General features: G+C 42.2%; 1 protein-coding gene across 10 annotated transcripts in view; it reads left to right on the top strand.

Annotated features, from left to right (window-relative positions):
• The window catches only part of GALNT11 (polypeptide N-acetylgalactosaminyltransferase 11), a 97,431-nt gene that overhangs the window by 30,366 nt on the left and 44,375 nt on the right, over positions 1–22,690 (top strand). For 9 of the 10 annotated variants that reach the window (XM_043509690.1, XM_043509691.1, XM_038391409.2 and 6 more), the window contains 4 exons: positions 2,761–2,927; positions 13,073–13,198; positions 16,672–16,921; positions 20,159–20,276. In XM_043509690.1, the coding sequence (XP_043365625.1) occupies positions 2,761–2,927; positions 13,073–13,198; positions 16,672–16,921; positions 20,159–20,276 (661 nt within the window). The remainder of the gene's footprint in view (positions 1–2,760; positions 2,928–13,072; positions 13,199–16,671; positions 16,922–20,158; positions 20,277–22,690) is intronic. The other variant, XM_038391407.2, reaches the window with a different exon arrangement.

Below are 22,690 nucleotides of genomic sequence, written 5' to 3'. Positions count from 1 at the left end.
AAGCTTATGCTCTAATAAATTTGTTAGTCTCTAAGGTGCCACCAGTACTCCTTTTCTTTGAGTGAAGAAGAACTTCCTTTTATTTGTTTTAAACTTGCTACCCATTAATTTCATTTGGTGGCCCCAGTTCTTATATTATGGGAACAAGTAAATAACTTTTCCTTATTCACTTTCTCCACACCATTCATGATTGTATATACCTCTATCATATCCCCCCCTTAATTTCCTCTTTTCCAAGCTGAAAAGTCCTAGCCTCTTTAATCTCTCCTCACATGGGACCCATTCCAAACCCCTAATCATTTTAGTTGCCCTTAGAATATCAGGGTTGGAAGGGACCTCAGGAGATCATCTAGTCCAACCCCCTGCTCAAAGCAGGACCAATCCCCAATTTTTGCCCCAGATCCCTAAATGGTCCTCTCAAGGCTTGAACTCACAATCCTGGTTTAGCAGGCTAATGCTCAAACTACTGAGCTATCCCTCCCCGCCACCCCCATGACAGTATATCTTTTTTGAGATGACGAGACCACATCTGTATGCAGTATTCAAGATGTTGGCGTACCATGGATTTATGTAAGGGCAATAAGATATTCTCTGTCTTATTCTCTGTCCCTTTTTTAATGATGCCTAACATCCTGTTTGCTTTTTTGACTGCTGCTGCACACTGTGTGGATGTCTTCAGAGAACTATCCACGATGACTCAAAGATCTCTTTCCTGATTAGTTTGTAGCTAAATTAGCCCCCACACTGTAGGTTTCACAGTAGCAGCCTTGTTAGTCTGTATTTGCAAAAAGAAAAGGAGTACTTGTCGTACCTTAGAGACTAACAATTTTATTAGAGCATAAGCTTTTGTGAGCTACAGCTCACTTCATCAGATGCATTCAGTGGAAAATACAGTGGGGAGATTTCTTGCATCTATAGATGGGGTTATTTTTCCAATGTGCATTACTTTACATTTATCCACATTAAATTTAATTTGCGATTTTGTTGCCCGATCACTTAGGGGTAGTGGAATGGGTTAGATGATCCCCTCGAAAATCAGACCCTTAAAGTTTAAACATTCAAGTTAATGAGTATTTGAAGGCTTGATGGAGCCTAAGAATGGCAGAGTACTCTGTCTTTATATACTAAGCCACATTGCTGCATGCTAATAAAGGTTGGGAAGGTGAGAAAAGCTGTCTTAAATAGGGCCCTTTCTTGATGTCAGGAAAATAGTGCTGTCTGTCTAGTGACTTTCTCTTCAAAAGCACAAATTTTCTCTACTCTATTACACTTAGATGGAGTAAAGCAACCATCTGAATGCCCCAAGCGTGCCCCCTGCTCCAAATCATGGTGTAACATTCGTTTTTGTTGTGGTGGTTCAATTGTGTGTAAATGTAATGGGCCATAGTTGTTGCACAAAAGCGCATATCCCTCCCAGAGCTGAATCCACTTGAATTCAAGTGAACAGGCTTCTTGACGCAACCAGAGTTGCATTTTAGGTCCAGAGGTTTTTGCTACCACTTGATCCCCTCTCAGATGCCAGTATTGACAATTTACCTTGTATCGTAACAGATTTGTAGACATCAGGGAGAGAATTTGAAATAGGCAGATGAAAGTCCTCATATTTTTGCTGCAAGACTTTCAGTGCCTGCTCTAACTACTATGTTTTAGGAATCTGACCCTTTAGCATTGTATGCCCTTAAGGACATACAGGTATTACATTTTGTAACATGCAGTTATGAACCCTATTTATGTGGGTCTGAACTGTGTGAACTGTAGGTATGAGGCTACTCTTTACTTTGTTGAGCCCTAATGTAAGTATTATGTTAATGAACATGCCTTAGGCCTGGTCTATACTACAGAGTTAGGTTGATGTAAGGCAGTTTACGTTATCCACTAACTGTACGCTCTACAGCCTTGCTCCCACCGATGTAAGCACCCTATTGCACTGACATCATAACCACATCATCCATGAGAGGAACAGAGCTTATGTCAGTGTAGTTAGGGCGACGCAATGTCTGTGTAGATGCTAGGTTACTTACCTCTATTGGCTGTCATTCTTGTCAACTTCAGGGCTCCAGTGGAGCCATGAAATTGACAAGAAAGCTGGCTCCCAGCTCCCCAGCCTGTCTCTGCTCTAAAGCAGGGCTGCCGCCCAGGCACTCAGCTCCCCACGGGGAGCCCTGCTGCCTTCCTGACTCCCTGCTCCTAGCCTGGCTGCTGCCACTCTGATCTGGGCTGCCGCTCGGGCTCTTGGCTCCCCACTGGGAGCACAGCAGCCAACCAGACTCTGGGCATGGATCTCCCCACCAGGAGCCTAGTTACCCTTCCCCAGGCTCTCGACTCCCTGCTCCACACTGGGAGCATGGCTGTGTCTGGTGGGGAGCTCTGCACCTGGAGCCCGGTGCAGAGCCAAGATGTCGGGGGGCAGGGGAAACTGGGCTCCTGGCAGGGAGCTGCACATGGAGCTGAGAGCCCTGGCTCTCAGCTCCCCATGCTGCCCCTCTTAAGTTTGTGGAAGTGCTCCTGGTGAGGATGTGCACCATTGACAGAAGGAGGGCAGTGTGGACATGAGCCACTGCAGTAATTATGGTGGTGGCTGTAAATTGACCTAATCTAGGTTGGTTTAAGTTTATAGTGTAGACATGCCCTGAGCATAACACTGAAATGTAAGAGAACAATTTCTAATTCAATATTAGTGTTGCTGTTTTATGGAGCTTTGTCAGGAGGTGCAATCCTGTACAAATGTACATTAAACATAAGTGTGTCTTTTGTTTGTAGGTGCAGAGAAAAGTCCTACTCTTCTGATTTACCATTTGCCAGCGTAGTTATCTGTTTCTATAACGAAGCATTTTCTGCTTTGCTTCGGACAGTACATAGCGTACTGGATCGCACTCCAGCATATCTTCTTCATGAAATTATCTTAGTGGATGACAACAGTGAATTGGGTGAGTGACAATCTCAGTAATGCATTTGTGCTGGCGTTGCACATCTGTGCTTGCACATACTGGTGACGTTTGGCTTTCCTGTCTCTTCCTATGCTTTTATCAATAAACCATGCATCGTGTAGACATGACCATTCAAAATAGTTAGGTTTTTAAACTTCACTTGGGCCAACTAGTTATGTGTTAATGTCAATAATAGTGAAGATTTAAGCAGCTGGGATCAGCTGAGCTATGAATAACCTATGACAATATATAGGAAAGTTTGCTGGGCCAGCTTGGTGTTTAGAATGGCTTATGCAGATGCTCTAAGAATAGATTCTTCAGGCCCAAACTCTCCACAAGCCTATATTTACTACTGAAAGAGTTGCCTATACACAGTCCTGTGCCTCTCTCTTGTTTCTGTGGCCATATAATTTGCGGTAGCACTACAGATGTAGTGTGTGATTTCTGCCAGCTCATCAATTCAGTGGTGGTGGTGTACTTGGGAGCAGAGTCCAGCTTTTGGGCTGGGAATGCTATGCATTACTCTTGGGCAACCTTGTGGTTGCCCTGGGAGTGGTTTTCACTAGCTTTTGACGGAGCAGCTGTCCAGCCCTAGGAAGCTGGAAGGGGGTCAGTGCAGTGGTGGGGCCCCTAAAGGGGGTAGGTCTGTCAGAATGAGTTGTCAAATATTTGTCTGTGGTTTAAAGATCATGCGCCAGCCCTTTTCTTTAGCCCGCTCTGCAAATCAAAATAAGCCACTAACTTGGAAGCATTCTGACATTTGAAAAGCTAAGCAGCAGCTGAGAAATATATCTGTGTAAACAGCAATTACAGCAGCATTGTGTGTGCTTCCTATTTTCTTGCTGTATAAACATCTGCAGCCTTATGTATCTCTTTCATCTGATCCTTTTTTAATATACATAATTAACTCCTCCTGTTTATCACCATCTGATTTCAGGCTTAAACTCTCTTATCTTTGTGAGGCTGATTACATCTGTATGGTTTAGAATGGAATTCCCTTGTTCTTACAAAGCTAATTTGTTTCTGTTGGGTCAGTGCAAATGTTAAAGTTGGAGAATTAGGATTAAATACTGTCCTTTGCCAATAAGAATGCCTAATGTTTAAATGCCTGTTTTGTGGTTGTCCTCTTGAGATTTGGAAGGAATGTGTATCCCACACCACAGTTTCTGGCACAATTTACTGCTTTCAAGTTTCAGAGCCTTTAAGTTCAGCAGTAAACTTGCCTCAAAATTAAATCTTCAAATATGGCACTGACTAAACATAAACATCCTTCCTTGCTAACCAAGCCCTCTGACCCTGCTACTATTTTGGTATGTAGTTATTTTGAAAGCCTAGTTAGTCTCAAAGCCTTGGTGTGGTCATGCTAATATTTCTAATTTTAAACCAGCCTCAAGTGGCTGGAGAATGGGGTGAAATTTCTTCAAACAAAAGGGTTGGTGCTCTCTCTCATTGATAGTGTAACAAACTAACGATGACATTGATACCTTCTTCTAATGGAAGAAATTTCATAAGTAAAAGAGAGCAGGGGTGGCTTTCTCATTAAGACCCTGGACCAGAACTTCAGTCCCTAGCTCTGTACAGATTTCTTGTGTGGTCTTGGGTAAATCACCAAATTCCTCTGTGTCTTCATTAACTGGTATAAAATGAAGATGATAGTACCTTCTTTCTCCTACCTTTTGTCTTGTTTGTTTAGCTCTTCAGGACAAGGATTGTCTCCGACCTGGAGTACCTAACATCATCTGCTGCTTAGCTTTATATTCTGTCATGCAAAGCTAATGTCTTTGAATTTGGGTTTCCCTCAATAAGTTCCTTACACACATGAACAATTTAAAATGCCCTATACACTAAAGAAGCTTTTCTATGTCTCAGCTGGAAACCATTCAGGGGCCGGGTTCCCCCTCTTAACTTACTCTGGCTATCATCCTATCAGTTGATCTCCATCCAGGATTTTCTCTCTCTAGGCTACCTTCTCTCCTTCTCTGGTTTAATCCCTACCTTACTAAATGCACCACAGAAGGAGGTGACCTCCATGACTTTGGCTGGTGCCATTCTTCCCTTGAGAAGAAGAGACCAAAGAGATGACAATGAGATGGGGAAGTATCTTCCTCAGCTGGGCCTCTTGCCGTCCAGCTGTCCCACGCAGTCCTGAAGCCAGTTTTCTGCTTTCTCACGAAGAGAAGCCTCCACTACCTCAGCAGAGCAAGATAATGGCTGGAGTTGATTTCCAGAGCTCTCTTGCTTGCCTGAACGAGGGGAGAAGCTCTTCTTCAGGGGCAGAGGTGGCTTTTGGGTGCTGTGACAGACACAATCAGCCTGCCCTGCTTACAAGAAGGCAAAAGAACCTCTCTAGTGGGGAAAGAGACACCAAGGCAGTCTTAAACCTCTGTTCCAGAAGTTACCTTAAAAAGCCCTCCAGGGGTTCCCTGGGGCCTAACCTTTTGTATTCCACTGTTTTCAGAAATTGTCCAGGGGCGCACACAATCTTCCGCTAATCACTTCAACCATGTAGTGTAGCGGTAGTGATTTGCTATTCTGTTTTCTCCTTGGCAGGACCAGGGCTTCTGGGGATTGGGAAAGGTGGGAGCATTTTTTGCTACCCCTCCTGCCCCCAGAGCCTCACATGAAGCCTTTGTCCTCACTCTGTTAATTTTGATGTTTAATCTTTGCTACTTTAATTTCATCATGTGAGTTCTCCATTTCCTGTAACCTCATAGCTATCTCTGCCTTGGGATATTAGATCAAATGAAGAATAGTTTAGGCAATAATTTTCGTTCCTGTTCATAAGTCCTTCTGTTTTTGTGCAGCCCTGTCTCACTCATTTATATAATATTATTGGGATGACACATGTTGAGTATCCCTAACTCTCTATACGATTTTCCTTCAAAACCATCTCTCTTACTCCTTCCTTAGCACATTGTACCATATTTAAGACTGGGGACAGATAGCATCCTTGAGGCAGACAGCATAGGGACCTTTGATTTACTCATCTGGTGTCTCTCCTAGAAGTTTTAAGAAGGCTTTAGTCACAAGATATTGCTCTTTCAATATATTCACTGTCTGGGATGATGTTATGGTATTCCACAGCTTTTCCTTCCCATCCACTATCCACAAGACTTTACTGAGGTCTCATAATATGTTAAGATAATAGCTGGAATGCCTTTTGTTTTTTCACTATCTTCCTTATAAAGAAATGCCTGGTTCTTCATGTGAACGTAGTTTTGCGCTCCACATACATCCAAGGGTGCTGGAACTAGAGGTGCAGGTACATAGTTTCCACTTTCAGAACCCCCACCATAAAAATTGTTCCAATGCCCCTGGATCTATCTATTAGACAAGATGGTCAGGGACGCAACCCCATGCCTGGGGCGACCCTAAACCTCTAACTGCCAGAAGCCACCAGCGCTCTCCTTGCATCTAATGATGAGCTTGCTCCTCACAGACCAGGGGACACCGATTCAAAGCAGCACCAAATTCTGCCAGAACAACAGATGCAAAACCTGTAGATATATTTCCATTGCTATGACAATCAGCACACCTTTCAAGTTCATAGGTTGTACACATGTCTTTGACAGATGTGGTGTACCTCATCCAGTGCAATAAATGCCCCCAATAATAACTCCGTGGGTGAAATCAATCACTATGCTTTTGAATGAACTTGCACAAGAAAATAAGACAAAAACAGCTTATCACCTGTAGATGAACACTTCACAAAGTGATTATTCTCTATATCTGACCTCTCAGTCCTCATTCTTAGAGGAAATCTGTACACTTTTGAAAGATGAGTCTGGGAGCTTAAATTCATAATGTTGCTACGCACTAAAAAGCATGGACTGAATAGAGATACTGGATATATGGCTTATTACAGCCATCTATAACCCACTAACAACTCCTCTTCCCTTCTAGCTGCCTTTTTTCCCCCGTCTCTCTCCCTCCATTCCTTGCTCCCCTATGATGGGAAAATTAACTGGCCACTTCATCTTGAATGATCCTTTTGAAATGTGTTAACTACTTACCTTAAATAATCTGTTCCCACCTTGTATTTAGCTGGGACAATGAGTATGTTTTCCAGACTGAGAGAGCTCTGTGTATGCTTATCTCTCTTGCTAAAAGAAGTTGGTCCAATACAAGCGATTACCTCACCCACCTTGTCTCTCTAAGGGTATGTCTACACGGCGATGTAAGTTCAGGGTTAGTTGGACTTGAGTCTGGCTGACCCATGTTAGGGGGGAACCCTGGGCTTTGAGCATCTACATTGTAGTTAAACCCTATTTTAGGGGTTTTCTGATCCTAGAGCTCTGGGGCTCTGGCAACCACACCACAGTGCGCAGACTCCAGTCAAAGTAACCATATCCTAGAGTCCCTAGCACCCCCTTATCCCCAGTCTAGCCCTAGGACCGTGGTGCATTGTGGGAAAACTTTACTGCCTGCCCTGCATGTTGCAGGAAGTTGGAACAGCCGCCAGCACAGCCTGCCAACCAGTCATTTTGGTCTGTGCTATCCAAGCTACAAGAGCCAACAACGTGGAGGATGCGCCTTTTCATGAACTTCTCTTGCTTGCACTTTTGCTCCTGTGTCAGGAAACTGGCAGAGCATCCATGAGGCGCTGGTGGACACATCGGTGGCGTTTTCTGTTTTACGAAAGCTACCTGATGGATTTCCTGATGGAGCAGGAGGAGGAGGATCTGTTGCCAGCCAGTTTGGGGTTGGCAAGCTGATGGAGAATAGAGTGGGGGGCTGAGGTTTCTGAGGCAACAAGGCATATGGTTTACCCTGAGGTGGTAGGCATTAAAGCTATTCCAGAGGTAATTGCTGGCTTTCAGTGAATGGGGTTTCCTAATTGCCCCAGGCCCTTGATGGGACTCATTTGCCCTCCTCAAGGAGTACCTGAGTACGTAAACTGCAAAGGCTCCTACTCCATTATTATGCAGCCACTGGTGGACTACAGAGGCAGATTTATGGATGTCGGTGTGGTCTTCACAGGAAAAGTCCATGATGCCAGGGTCTTTCTTTGTGCGTGTTTTTGGTTTTTTTAACTGTTCAGGAGTATACATTCATGAATAGGCTGGGAAACTGTTCCCACCAAATGACATTGACATAAACAGTGATACTGTCCTCATTATTATTCAGGGGGACCCCACGTACCCCTTTTTGCCTGGGCTTATGAAAACTTATCCAGATTTCAGAGAACCCGGCAAAAGAGGGTTTAATTACATTCTCAGCACTTATAGAATGGTTGGTGAATGTACTTTTGTCAGATGAAAATCCTGTTGGAGATGTCTACAGACCCATTGGGATGCCAGTGTCACTAGTGCTGTCCACATCACTGTGGCTTGCTGTGCTTGTCACAACTGTGTCAAGCCAGAGGCGAGCCATTTCCCCTTGAATGGACCTATGACAGGGAGGGTACCCTAGATTGGTACCCACAGCCAGAAAGTGCAGCTACCACTGCAGGAGCTGCCTGCACCCTGGCAGCAAGTCAGGGATGCTTTATGTTCTCATGTTATGAACTGACATGGCCCAAAGGAGGCAGGGGAATAGTACCTGTACAAATGTGCTTGTGGGGGAAAACTGGCTCATTAATTTTTTTGGAAGGGAAGGCAGTGCTTGGGAGGAGCATGGGCTTGTTTGCTATGCAATGTAAATCTGAATGGCATGATGAATAACGAATTTGGTTAGACGGGGGGGGCACAAAGGCTGTACAAACGAATTTTATTGAAATGTGAATTGCTCCTGAACGTGTTTTTAGCTTTATCATGTCAAATCATGGTTGTATGATGTGGTGCAGTGATAGCAATAAACTTTCTTGAAAACATACCATGTTTTATTTGTAAACATGTCTTAAAACAGAAAACCACTCAGTCATTTGGGCAGGCCAGCCAGCTCCTCCCCCCCCCAAAGGCAGGAAATAGTTAAGACCTGACACAATCCCCCTACGTTTCCCCTGCCCCCAGTTCTTTTCCCTTCTTTACATGTTTTCCCCCTCATTTGGCAGCCTGGGAGGGGGTCTGGAAGAAGGAAGGCTGCATGGGGTTTAGTTTCCCTGCCCAACCTCTCTCATGAGTCCTGAATGCATGGGCTACCCCAACATGGAGTAGTCCAAGCTACTGCTGGGCTGAGGGGATGTTTGGGCATCATGGCATGATGTGAGAGAGGCTGCAGGTGCTCTTGCTGCCATTATGGAAATAAGTTGCTGAAACAGTTGTCTGTGAGCTCTGTCCTCCTCTCTTAGCCACTGTTCATGTTCCGGGAACTGCTTTGCAAGCGCCAGCTCTCTTGCTGAAAATCTGTCCTTTTACCTGGGTGGTAAGCCTCACTTTCCTCCTGCCTGTCAGCGGGCCATTGTTCTAATCTTTTGTCCCTCTTCTTCTGGTACTGGACCTGCTGGTCTGTCCTCTCAGAGCATCAATCATAATTTCATCACAGAAACACTTCCATTTGGAATGGTCTGGAAAGGTACATTGGGGCAGGGATGGAGTTCCTGAAGAATGGCAGGCAGTAGAGGTTGAGGGGCCTGAAATAGGACAAGACAGAGTTATTGTCTAAAGTAGCTCCATGGAGGAGCACAGAGTTAATTATTGTGGAATTTCAAGGGCATAAAATGTAACATTCCTAAACTGAACCAACACATATTGTGAAGGGGATGCATCAGTCGTCCTACTGTCTCTGGACACAGCCCGGTTAATTGCAGTTACAGAAATGCAGAGACAAGGGTAAGATTAAAATTATAACCTTTATTCTGTTTCATAAAAATTTCATAACAAATTACCATATGAAGGGGTGTTTAGCGCCCTCTCTGCAAAGGTTTTTTCTGTCACTTCAGGCCTTTCAGATTTTGGAAGACGTAACATTTTTTGTGGTGCTCTATTGGCAAAGGGAGATGTTGTTCCAAGCTGCTGGAGGAAAACCTGCAGTGGATGCAGCAGAAGTATTCCAACTAATAGTCACTGAACAGCACATCTGTGAGTGGAATGAGCTAGTCAGCTATATTGAGGGGCTTGGAAAATACGCTCTTCCCGGCAGTGTGACTAATTACCAGGAGTTCTTGCTTCAGGAAGAGTGTGCTGCTATCAGCAGCCAGGGTTGGGTCAGAAGCCATGAGGGAATTAACATGATGCTGTGTTAGCTCACACATGGCTTACCCTGTTATGACAGCATGCAAACATGCCTCTTTACTTCACCCGGCACAGTTCTGGGAAATAACTGACGCTACACTCGAACTGAAACGGACTAGATTTGGAAATAGTGTATACACACACACTCTCTCTCTCTCTCTCTCTCTCTCTCTCTCTCTCTCTCTCTTCATTGTTTACAGACGGCAATATAGACCCAGGAGGAGTGATTACAGAGCGGCAAATATCTTCTTATTGACAGGAAAACACGAATGACCCTAGCAAACCTCTGATACAGTTAAAATAACCTTTACAGCTTTTTGAGTTTGAAATTCCAAGTCACCATTTTGAGCTCCATGTGGTGGGTCGGGACGAGGAAGAGTGGGATGGGGGAGGCCTGGCTGCTCTGATACAGTCAGCCATTAGTGGCTAAATGCTGGTAGCTGGGACTTATTTTTGCATTGCTTCTTACAGCAGAAGCCCCTCCATTACTGTAACAGTACACTTAGTCAGACATTTCTCAGGCTCCGGGGCAGCTTCTGTCTCCACCAGGTTCTCTGCAGGTTCAGCAGCAGGCTGTTCCATGGGAGAGGATCAAAGAGCCCTTCCAAGTAGGAACTGAGAATTTGCAGTTGAGCCTCATCCACAGCCTGCTCTGGGACTGGTTTAATTTAAAGTCACTTCATGCTGTTCACTGGGAGCCTGCTGCTGGCTCCTGTCAGCCTTCATGCTGGATTCAAGGGCCAGCAGGGCAACGTTCTGGCTGACCAGGTCATCGTGAACCATGGTGCCTAGGACCCAGTCAAAGTCCTCATAAAATGGGCAAGTTGCCTGACGTGCGGTTCTTGTCCCTGGTCTTCCAATACTCGCTTTTCAACCTCTTAATACGCTCTCTGCACTGATCACCTGTCTGGAAAATCTGCAGAGCTGACAGCTTTTTAACTATCTGCTGCTATGGCTAGTCATTCCCGGAGATTTTTCTGAAGTCCACAGTTTTACGGGCTTTGTACCAGAGATTCGCCAAAATCTGGCAGTGCTACCATGATGAGGAAGCAGCTTGCTTTACAAAGGCTCGATTGGTTCGCTCTACGTTGGAAACCCAGGAGGCTCTCTGATGGTGTGCTTACAGATCGGTGATGAGAAGAGAAGGGGTGAATGCTGACCTGAACTGCCACTGTTTGCCAGTGGGCATGTGTGTGGAAGCTCTTTTTTCAGTAGAGTGGATTGCAGGTTGTTGGGATAGAAAGCACTAAAGACGTTGTCCCATGGAATTGTGGTATACTTCTAGATGATTCCCAGAACCAGAGTCAAGCAGGGCTGCATCTATACTGCAAAGCAATAGGGCTCAGACCCTGGCTTCCGGCTTGACTCAAGCTGGGTCTGAGCCCTGGGTTAGTGCAATTGCAGTGTAGATGGAAGAGGTTGTGTTTAGGCTGGAGTCTGAGCTCAAGCACGGACTTACGTTGCAGTGTAGACATCCCCTAAGAAGCCAGGAGTGAAGATGGGTGGGTCACTCTGTAATAACCCTATTCTGTGTGCTCCCCCGAAGCTCTGGTATAGGCCACTGTTCGAGACCAGTTGCTGGACAAGATGGACCATAGTCTGGACCCAGTATGGCCACAGTTATCTTTTTATAATATATAAAGATATCAGGAATTCCTTTTTACTTCTTCACCATCTCCCTGATAAAGAATTGCCTTGTCCTTTGTAAGAACACACAGCTTTGCCCTCCTCATCCATTCCATGGATGTATTAATCCTTTGACATTGACTTTGCTGTTCTTATAACTGATGTCTAGCAGGCCGATGTGATTTCTCTCTACTACGCTACTTCTACTCCAATGTTTCTTCCACTTCTGTAAAATCTTCCATAACCCTGGTCCTTGTAATATCCCAGCTGGCTGGCTGTTTCACTGTGACTTCATTTGTTCTTTTCCATGTTGTGTGCTCAGTTACTCTTCTCCAGTATTCTGGCTTTCATCAGTCCCTCCCCCCAATGACAATAGCCTGCTGCCCGCCTTTCCTTTACGTGGGAAATGTTGGCATTGAAAAGACTGAGGAAGTACAATGCCTCTTATCATCATTATATACTTGTATTATAGTGGTACTTACAGGCCGTAATAATGATCTCTGCTCTCCTTCAAAAGCATGTGCTTTGTCCGGAGTGTGTTGATCCTCCTTGGGTTCTGGAAAGATGCAATCGGAGTCATAAACTACTTTGCACATCTTTTAGACACTATTTTGCAAAAGCAGAGAAAAAGATGGACCAATACTTTCATTATCCATACCTGTTGAGTTGTTGATAGATGTTTTCCCCCTCGAAGTCATTAAGGTTTATTTTAGTGTGGTGATCCTTATAGGACACTGCTAATTTAAATCACACAACTGTCTGAAAGTGTTATTTGTAGCAATAGCGGATATAACACCTAAGATAGCTACATTGGAAAGATATGAGAGAGAGAGAGATGTTCCTTTTTGTGTTAATTTTTTTATTATTAGCACCTAGAAACCCCAGTCATAGACAAGGGCCCCATTGTGCTTGGTACTGTACAAACACAGAGCAAAACAAGATGGTCTCTGCTCCAAAGAGCTTACAATCTAAGTATAAAACAAGACAGCTCATGGATACAGACAGATCTATACAGGAACAAGGAAACATTGAGACAATATTGGTCGGCATGATAGGCTGCGCTGTCGGCACACAGCACTTGGCCAGTTCCATCCTTTTCCCTGTACAGCCAGTTGCCATTTTGTCTCCATAGATGTCTCACACAACAGCAGGGAAAAAGAGAAACACTTAATAGGATAACGTGATTGCAAAGCTACAAAAAATGGCAAGGGGACTTGTGACTGGGTGTACTACCTGGAATGACTTCACTGAAACTGAACAGAATTCATGTTGAAGGTTGTCAACTAACATCTAAAGGAGGCTTTTGATCACTCTGCATGCTACACAGTTTTGTTGTTTTTACTCTACATGCAACTGCAATGAAGCCATGACTAAATTGGCTTCCTGTATTTGTTCTCTTGTTTGCAGTTGATTTGAAAAAAGACCTAGATGAATATATCAAAAAAAATCTTCCAAGAAACACAAAGCTGGTAAGAAATGAAAAGCGAGAGGGGCTGATTCGAGGAAGAATGATTGGAGCATCTCATGCTACAGGTATACCCTGTCTTTTTTTTTTTTTTCTTCTTTCCTTTAATCCTTTCTCCATACACCTAAGCAGCAGCTGTGTTGTAGCCACAATCCGTCCAGCCAAGGAGTATCTGACACATTCCATATGGTGATCATCAGTAGTGCTTTTTGTTAGGTAAAGGGGATGATGTTGAGTGATGTGATGCACTTGCTTTCCTTTAGTGGACTGAACTTGCGGCTTATGCAGCAATCTCTTAATGGCTAAGGGGCAGAGAATCAGTCAGATTTCCTACAAGTCAGTCCTTGGCATCACTACTTATTCACTGTTTGGTGTTTTTTACGTGTGTTTGAGCTCATGTTAGTTCAGATAAAAATCATTGAGCTATCTTGGTACTATTTCCTACAACATTTATCAGTGTTTATTTTGTATTTAGTTACTCCAGCTTTATTCTGTGGCAGTTGATACATTAAAAACTTTTGCATTAAAGTGCATTTACAGGTTTAACTGTTCAAATAAAGCTGTCACCATGTAAGATATGGCAGCTTGCTAGAAATGAAGTGCCTTCAAAAGAGTCATACTCTGTACATAATGAATGAAAGGGAAGCTTTGAGAAGAGTAAGTGGCCACTGGACATGATCATTCTTTCACTTTGCTGAGTTTGGAGACCTGGGCAGGATTAGGGAACAGTTTTCCTATAAAACAAAAGTAGATCAGGACTCTGGCTTTACCTGACTGCTCAAGCAGCTGGTCATAAGAAGTGGTGTTGACAGACTATATTTCACACAAGTTCTGTATGATTAGCTTTCTTACAAGTAGCAGGGATTTCATTTATGAGAAAATAAAGAATTTTTTTGCTAATGAAGAAAATAAATTGAAGCTTTCAGCTTGAGTCATGGGAAGGAAGTCCACCATCTGAATACCTTTTAAGCACCCTTCATATGTGTTAGCTCCCCCTACAAGAAACAAGAGGCACAAAGATCAGTCGGTACTTAGCAGTGTTGGCCAGAGCCTGCCCTCGCTTGCGTGTAAATCCAGAATAAATCAGTTAATTTCAGCAGATTTACACTGTGTAAGTGAAGGAAGAATTTTGCCTGTGCATGTGTTTTAGGGGAAAAAAAACAAAACAAAACCCCAAACCCAGCCTTTTTATATAACCTAAATTTTGGGCCCAAATTGACCAAGTGTCCCTTTTAAATCTAATCAAAATTAAAACAATGAGGCAATTTACTTTTGCAATAAATGTCTCAGTTCATTTAGATTCATTTGCTCTAATTGGGAAGAGCAACAGTGGTTCACGAACTTTGGTAAAACAGTGTAGGATTTTCTCTCTCCCACCCAAGAGTCCAGCTCATTATATATTGAATAACATACATGCAGAATAATTTGCCTCAAGTGACAGCTGTTGAACTGTGAGATATTTTGCTTTCTCATTAAGGCACTTTAGAAAGACTCCTGAGTAAGATACTAATTCACATGCATGGTGGAGCTACTTCTCACCTGTGGTATTTCAGTTGTCATTACAGTAGTTAATTGGGATAGAATATATCTGTGCTTTATGTACCCAGGGTACATTTTATATTAATGTACATCATGGATAAATTCTTTGGCATATGAGAAACTGTGTGCTACAAGATAATTTCTAAATTAGTCTGCTACTTGTTAGCATTGTAATAGCATGATCCAGAAAGAAAACCACTATTGAAGTTCCTAGGTTATTGACTTGAACATTACTTGTTACCTCTCTTTGTATCTAGTTCATATACCACTCTCTTCACAATGATATGTATCAAGTCCTCTCCCATCTCTCCTCAATTATCCCAATATCACATCACTTTTCTCTTCTAAAATAAAATTTCAGAATAATTTTTACATTGACTAAGCCTGGAGATTTCTCCTTTATTCCCAGTGGTCCAGATTTTAGCATCTCTAATTGTGGTGAATAGTCCCAAAGAAACTAATGGCTCTTACATTAAGTAGCACCCTACTCCTTGTAAGACTAGCAGAATCTGTCCCTAATAATATCAGCCCTGACTTTGCTCTTACATCACAAATTACTGGGTAGAGGGCTGATGAGAGGGGACAATTGTGCTTGGACCCTGAGCTCAAGGGGGTCCCCAAAATGTCTGTAACATAAGTGTAAATAAAATCAAATAGGAGGGGGTGGGGCCCCAGCAAATATGATGCACCAGGATCCCAAATCTCTCTTTAGAGGCCTGAGATTCTGTGGCTGTATTATGCAGGAGATAGGGCTAGATCATTATAATGGTCCCTTTGTGGCCTCAAACTCCATGGACCTGTAAAATTGGTGGTCAAACTCTGAGTTTAAGTGGTCTCTGTGTGTAATTTATTTCATATAAAGTTTGTGAATGTATATGGCAACACAGCACTGAATCTGGTTAAAATGCTTACCAAAATATGAAACTCTGCCAAAGGAAATATTATGAATAACTGCACATTTGAGCAAGAAATGAATTTAAATGTGAATAGTCAAGATTGATGATGTGAAACTTAGTTTGTCTGTGAACTAGCTGAAAGAATGGTGTTTTCTTCATGTGAGGTTCCTTGTATGCTTATCAGACCCCGAGTGTTTTTTCCAATTACCTCCCTCTGCCTTACGCCTTCGGTCTCCATGGATCTTCTATTGCATGAGTAAGACTGCACAACACTCATTGTGGAGCTTTTTTGATAGTCTTTTTTTTTTTTTTGGTACTTAATTGGCTTGTGATATCTGCTCTTCAGAGTCTTCCACCCTCTGGCTCCTCATGTCTAGCTCTCACGCAAGGGGATGCTTCTTTTGTTTGGCTTTTTGAGGATCGGTGTGGAGGTTTATAGTGATAGGAGAGAATCTTCTGGGCCTTGTCAGGGTGGTGGAGAATCTGTTTGAGCTGCAAAAAAATACCTGCAGTAATGGCCTAATCCAGGTCTCATTGAACTCAGCCGAAGGACTTCCTTGGACTTTAATGGGAGCTAGAACAGAATAAATGCCGTAATTTAAAAATTGTTGGAGTGACGGCGGAACAAGAGTTGTTTCATTCTCACAGCAGGGGAGCTTCCCATTACTGTTAGTGCACTGTGCTTCTCTCGCAGTCTGTGCAGTGTATGTAGAATCATGCCTTACTTTGTCATCGGTATTATTGCCGAGAGTAAAGTTCTGTACTCTGCTCCTTCAGGCTAGACAGTAAGATTTCTCTGCAGGAAACCCTTTAGCAGCAGCGGACTCAGAGATGATTGCTACCATCAAGGTTTTATTTGGAAACTGTATTCCGCCCCCCCTCCCCAGTTATATTTGATATACTTGGTACTGATACCTGTAAAAGTGCTGCTGTCTTTACAATGCCATATATCCTAGTGGATTTCTTTAGATAGCCATCTCCTCTGGATTGGGATATCATCTCCCTCTGTTGTGTATGCTTTCAGTCCTCTGATAGAAATAATTTGTGAATATATATTCAGTGTTATCACAGACCTGCATATTTTTTATGCGTTTTGTTCTTCTCAGGAAAAGTGCTGGTGTTCCTGGACAGCCACTGTGAAGTGAATGAGATGTGGTTACAACCTTTGCTGGCGCCAATCAGAGAAGACCGCAAGACAGTGGTGTGCCCTGTGATTGACATAATCAGTGCTGACACGCTCATCTACAGCTCTTCCCCCATTGTGCGTGGAGGGTTTAACTGGGGTCTACACTTTAAATGGGATCTTGTTCCTTTGTCAGAATTGGAAGGGCCTGAGGGAGCCACTGCGCCAATCAAGTAAGATTTCGCCTGCCTGTTGGGAAGCAAGTTGACAATTTTATAAGTAACTTGCGGTAAATAGAGACCAGCTCATAAATGAGATGTGTAGCTTTAAAAGCAGAGACTTGCATTGCCAGGGGTCGGTCGGTCTCCATTTTTATTGAGTTAGTTTAAGAGAAAATTAAACTTTAACAGGAAAAGGCTAGCCTCGCCAAATTTGCCTGCTTTTAAAGGGCAAGAAAAACACCTTCTTAGGGATTTATATAGCACCACATTTGCCGTAGTGCTCTACAGACAAATAAGACACGGTCTGTGCACTGAAGAGTTTACAGGCTATTCTATATGTATGTAAATATGTATTATCCAGTACCTTACATAGTTCTACTATTATTGCTATATGTTTGCCTTAATGATGCTTATTTTGATTATCAACTGTGCCATAGTGATATGCTGTGTATCCATCTGGCATGAGCTCTGGAATGTTTGTGGCCAAATGTTAACGAAATGCTAGCTTTGGAAAATTCTTCTTTTTCGTAACAAGAAGGCAAATGTCATGGTCAATGATAGAACTGTTGTACCAGGTTTTCTCAAAAGCTTTCATGTCGAGAGTCTCTTCTTTCCATTCAGATAGTGGGGTTTTTTTTAAATTTTTTTCTTTTAGATTAGCATTTATCTTGTTGTAAAGCTTTCTACTTGAACGTGCATGGATGCAAAAGCTGCCTCAAACTGTTAGCCACGCCGTCGAGCTTTGTGGCAAATGCTTTGAAATCATCCATCCTTTCTATGGTCAACCCTTGGAGTCCAGCCTGAAGTGCTTCCCAGGGTCATTCTTCAAGGCAAAAGCCTGAGTAAAGATGAGGAATGGGACTTGGCAGCACCTTCTTTGGTGTTTCTACTATACAATAGGTGTCTTGTGGCCTATCAGCAATAAACAGTATCAGTCCAATTCCTATGGACGTGTCCATGTTATAAAATTGCCACCACCTTTGGAAACTTTGTCTTAGCAGAGAGGGCAGATATTGGTTAGGCACTGCAGTAGAAATGGCTTGTGCAGCGGAATCCCTCCAAGAGGAAGGCTGAAGTTGGCAGAGCAATGTGGAGAAGCTGATATGTTGCATATGTTGTCTAGTTTTAGAGGTCTTCCGTCTCTCGGGCTGTTAATTCAGCACCATTCATTGACACTAGGTTGACTTCATAAAAAGGAAGCTTTAATCAAAACAGTTAAACTAATTTCTGGCAGAATGTTAGTGCTTTATTACATTTTATCGCTGGGATGGGCTCTGAAACTCGGCTGTGTTCTTGTCCTCCTGCCCTTGGAATGTGAATTAACAATTCTTCGAGTTGACATAAGCTGCTCCAACACTGGATTTTCTGCTGTGGTTTGAAGACTGTGTGAATCAGGTTTTCCACATCGGGTTTTCCCACCACAAGGCTTGACCTAAGGAATCCAACTTCTCATGGTATTTCTTAATAAACTGGCTCAGCAAGAATCTATATTTGGGAAAAGATCACTGCAGGTATTTCTGAAGTTAGAAGAAGACACATGGGAGAAAAGTGGAGGAGATCCATCAAAGAAAATTTAAAATTAGGAATCTTGGTTAGACATAATCCACCATGTGCCTGAAGATGCTGTCCTCTGTGTAGGCAAAGCAGCCCCGTCTTCCAAGGATTCTGGGATTGAGCCCAAAGACAATGTTGGTACTTAAATGGAGTCCCATCATCTACAATGACTAAATTTCCTGAGTTTGAGAGTGACTTTCCTATTTAGAGAAGCTCTCTCATTGCTTAAACAATATTCTAAAAGTTTGTTTTTTAAAATCTCTGAATATCACTTTCCACCTAATGGAAAGTCTTTTTGTTTTGTCATCTATTTAGAAACCTTCATAATCCAAATGTGCTGGATTCTTCTTTACCCAGATGTTAGAGGGACAAATCCTACAGCAGAAGACCATGTCAGAACAAACAAGGGAATCCAGACTTAGGGCTGCTTACCTGGACACTTTTATTGCATTTTTACTGAGTAGGATTGTGGAATGCCTGTCTCTAGCCACTGCCACATGGCATGTTTGCATGGACTGCTCTTTCCTCCCCCCATCTCCGCGCCTTACACTTTGCCAGGGCAACAGCAGACAGGGACTTCCTGCTTATAAAAAGAGGTATTGGTCATACAGGAACAACTTAGGATGTAGGTTGTAGAATAGTAACTAATGTACAGATGTTTACAAAATATGTAGCATTTTTACTGTGTCAATATAAGAGGCAGTGCATAGAAAGGACAAAGAGCTGGAAAACCTCCAGCGAGAACAAATACTCAACTGTAGAAGAGTTTTATAACAATTGGGGGATAACTTGATTTTATTAATGATGAAACAACAGTACTCCTGATTTTAAATTCAGTTTGAGACAAGATAAATAATTTAATTACACCTCATTAAGTTTACTGGACTGTATACTTGAAGGTTGATCCTTGTTTCACATAGAAAAGGAATAGTTACTTATTTCAGGTGATACCAGAAAGTACAGTGTACACTGGAATATATTATTTTTTCCCCAGTCAGTTAGGACCAGCCTATATTAGCCCTTTGTTCATGAGGGGAAAATGTACAATCATTTTGAATTGTACACACAGTACTGTACATTTGTACGTATAATGAACAAGTACATCCATACATTTTAGATCCAGAGCAATGTAATCAATTAACCAGAAAATGTAGGTACTGCATCAGAGCTAAAGAGACAAAAATATAACCTGACTGGATACTAGGCAGGGTGGTAGTGCACTTATGCTGGTGATGTCATTGCAAAAGAGTAATTTGGTTTCTATCTAGCCAGCTATTTGCATTTGAGGAAGATTGAGGGCTTGTCTTCATAGCCCTGCATTTTGTACTATGGGTGCGTGGATGGCAGTGTGCGCTAGCATGCTGTGCTATCGCTCCCCCATGTGGGTGCTGTGGGCACAAACTAAAAGGTACCTCGCTCACATTAGCTTAGTGTTGTTTTTTAAAGGTAAACATCAGATAAATGTATGTTGCACAGTTATATGTGATGGAACAGTGAGAGATCATATATCATATTTATACACTTTCCTTTAAAAATAAATAAATTATAGGATCTTTTGAGACCTGGTCTGATTTCAATCCTGCAGTCATAGTCAATGGGATCCAACCATCTGGATCCAGTAGTAGGACTGGGGACTTTTTTTTATTAAAACGAGTGTAGACAATGGGAACTCATTTTTAACTTTTTCTCTTCTAGGTCACCTACTATGGCAGGAGGCTTGTTTGCTATGGATAGAGAATACTTCAATGAACTTGGACAGTATGATAGTGGCATGGACATCTGGGGAGGAGAAAATCTGGAAATATCATTTCGGGTAATTTGGTTTGTATTACAGTAGGTGCTCTACTTGTTCCCTTAACTAAGCAGAGATTCATTAGCACTGGAATTTCTATTTGCCTATTGAAGGTATATGGGGCCTTCATTTTCCTTTCAAAGGATGCTTTCAACTTACAAAATAACACTCTGAAATTTCTGATCCACTACTGTAAGAACTAATTTGATTGTAACTGGAAGTTTAAAGGGAGGAAAAAATGTTCTCCCTTTTGACTTTTATTCTATAGTGTTTGACAGCACTTATTCTTTAGTCACTTTTACAGTTTCCCCTTTTGTTTGTCTGGGTCTTTCACACAGTATATGGAGAGAGACTTAAAAAAAGAGAATATGGTTTGTAAAATGACAAATTTGGCAGACAAATCTACAAACCTGCTAGAATCCTTCTCAGAGGAGCTTGAAACCCAGTTTAGACAGGTACTGTACAAATTAGGGATCATGCAGAAGATTAGTCTGAGCTGTTGAAAGATGGGCAAAAAGTTACTATGGGCAGGTTCCACTGTAATTGGTTCATTAGGCTTGTTTTACATTTTATCTCCTCTTTGTTCGCAGGGTAGAGATTTAAAAATAATTAAACTGCTTTGAACTTTTTTCAAACAAGTAGTAAGCACCTTTGAGTTTATAAGGAATGTTGATTCAGTCATTAGGTATGGGCAAATGTGAGGCAGGGACTCGTTAAGGAAACCAGCACTGGCAAATGTTTAACCCTTGCTGCACAAAATGTACAAAATAAAAATACTTCAAACAAATCTGTTTGCAAATTGAGTCATGATAGGGACAAAGAACGTAGGTCACATTTACAGGATGTTGGGCTGAATGCTGGAAATCAGTGACTTTAAAAACAAATTTGGGGTTATGGTGGAAAGCCAACTGAACTGGGGCTCATATGATGATGCTGTGGCTACAGGCGTAACTCTATCCTTGGATGTATAAGAAGGAGCATATTGAGTAGAAGGAGAGAGTTGGTTACCTCTATACAGCATTGATGAGATCGTTACTGAAATATTGTGTCCAAGTACGGCATGCCTGCTCTTAAAAAGATGTTGAAATATTGGAAAGGATTCAGAATAGAGTTGTTAGAAGAATTCAGGGCCTGGAAAATCTGCTTTCCAGTGAGAGATTTAGGAAGCTCAATCTATTTATTTTATCCAAGAGGAGGTGAAGAGGTGACTTGATGAGTCTGTAAGTACCTAGTTGGGGAGCAGATTTCTGAGAGTCAAGGGCTCTTTAGTCTAGCAGACAAACACACAACAAAATCCAGTGGCTGGAAGCTGAAATTAGGAGAAACTCAGAATGGAAGCAAGGTGCAAACAAAAGATTGGATATCTTTCTAAAACAGGTGTTCTAGCTCAGCCAGAAGTTATGGGCTTAATGCAGGAATTATTGGTTGACATTCTCTGGCCTGTGTTATCTAGGTCAGACTAGATCATCAATATGGTCTTTTCTGGCCTTAAAATCCCTGAATTTTAGTTACCAGAAAGAAGTTAAAGTAGGGCTAACATTTTAACTCGTACACGCAAAAGAGATTACAAGTCACACACATGTATATGTATCTGCATACAATACATGTGGGAAACCTGTCTTAAACAACCACTTACAAGACTTAAGAGTGTTCGTTTAATGGAGGTTGTTATATTAAGGTGGAGAAAAAATGTACTTAAGTTTGGGGATACTCTGAAATGGACAGGAGATTGATTAATCAAGATGATGATCTGTTACACAGGTTATTATGTTGCACATGTACTGTAGCAGGAACAAGAAAAGGAGTACTTGTGGCACCTTAGAGACTAACAAATTTATTAGAGCATAAGCTTTCGTGAGCTGAAGCAAGTACTCCTTTTCTTTTTGCGAATACAGACTAACACGGCTGCTACTTTGAAACCTGTAGCAGGAACAGTAGGGATGCTGAAGTTAAGGTTAAATGATTAACCTTATACTAGTAAATAAAGTAGTAAATAAATTAGTCCATTCTGATCCCTGGTCTACACTTCAGTTATACCAGTATGACTGTCAGAGGTGTGATATTTTTTTTTTAAACCAATTTATAGTTGTATAGTCCTGTTACAAGTCCTAGTGTGGACACAGTGATACTGGTATAAAGGTGCCCTGCCTGTATGGGAATAGCTATACTGTTATAAAGCACTTTTATACCAGTATCACTGTGTCCACGCTAGCCGGGTTGGATCTGTGTACTTAAGCCTTCGTTGCAGTACTGGGTTAATCTGTATTGTCACCTGTAACTTTCTAAACTTTCACTGTTGTCCTGAAACGTTCTATGTTTGGTCTTTTGTCTGAAAACTAAATATTGAAAGCTTGAAAAACATTATGGCCCTTTCTAATGGAAAGGAGAGTGGGAGGAAAATATGTGCTGTTGTTTTTAAAAACCGCTTGCAACAT

Source organism: Dermochelys coriacea, chromosome 2, assembly GCF_009764565.3.
Source record: "Dermochelys coriacea isolate rDerCor1 chromosome 2, rDerCor1.pri.v4, whole genome shotgun sequence".
Lineage (NCBI taxonomy): Eukaryota > Metazoa > Chordata > Testudines > Dermochelyidae > Dermochelys > Dermochelys coriacea.
Note: the sequence above shows the minus strand (reverse complement) of the source record. Positions and strands in the feature narration are given on the sequence as shown.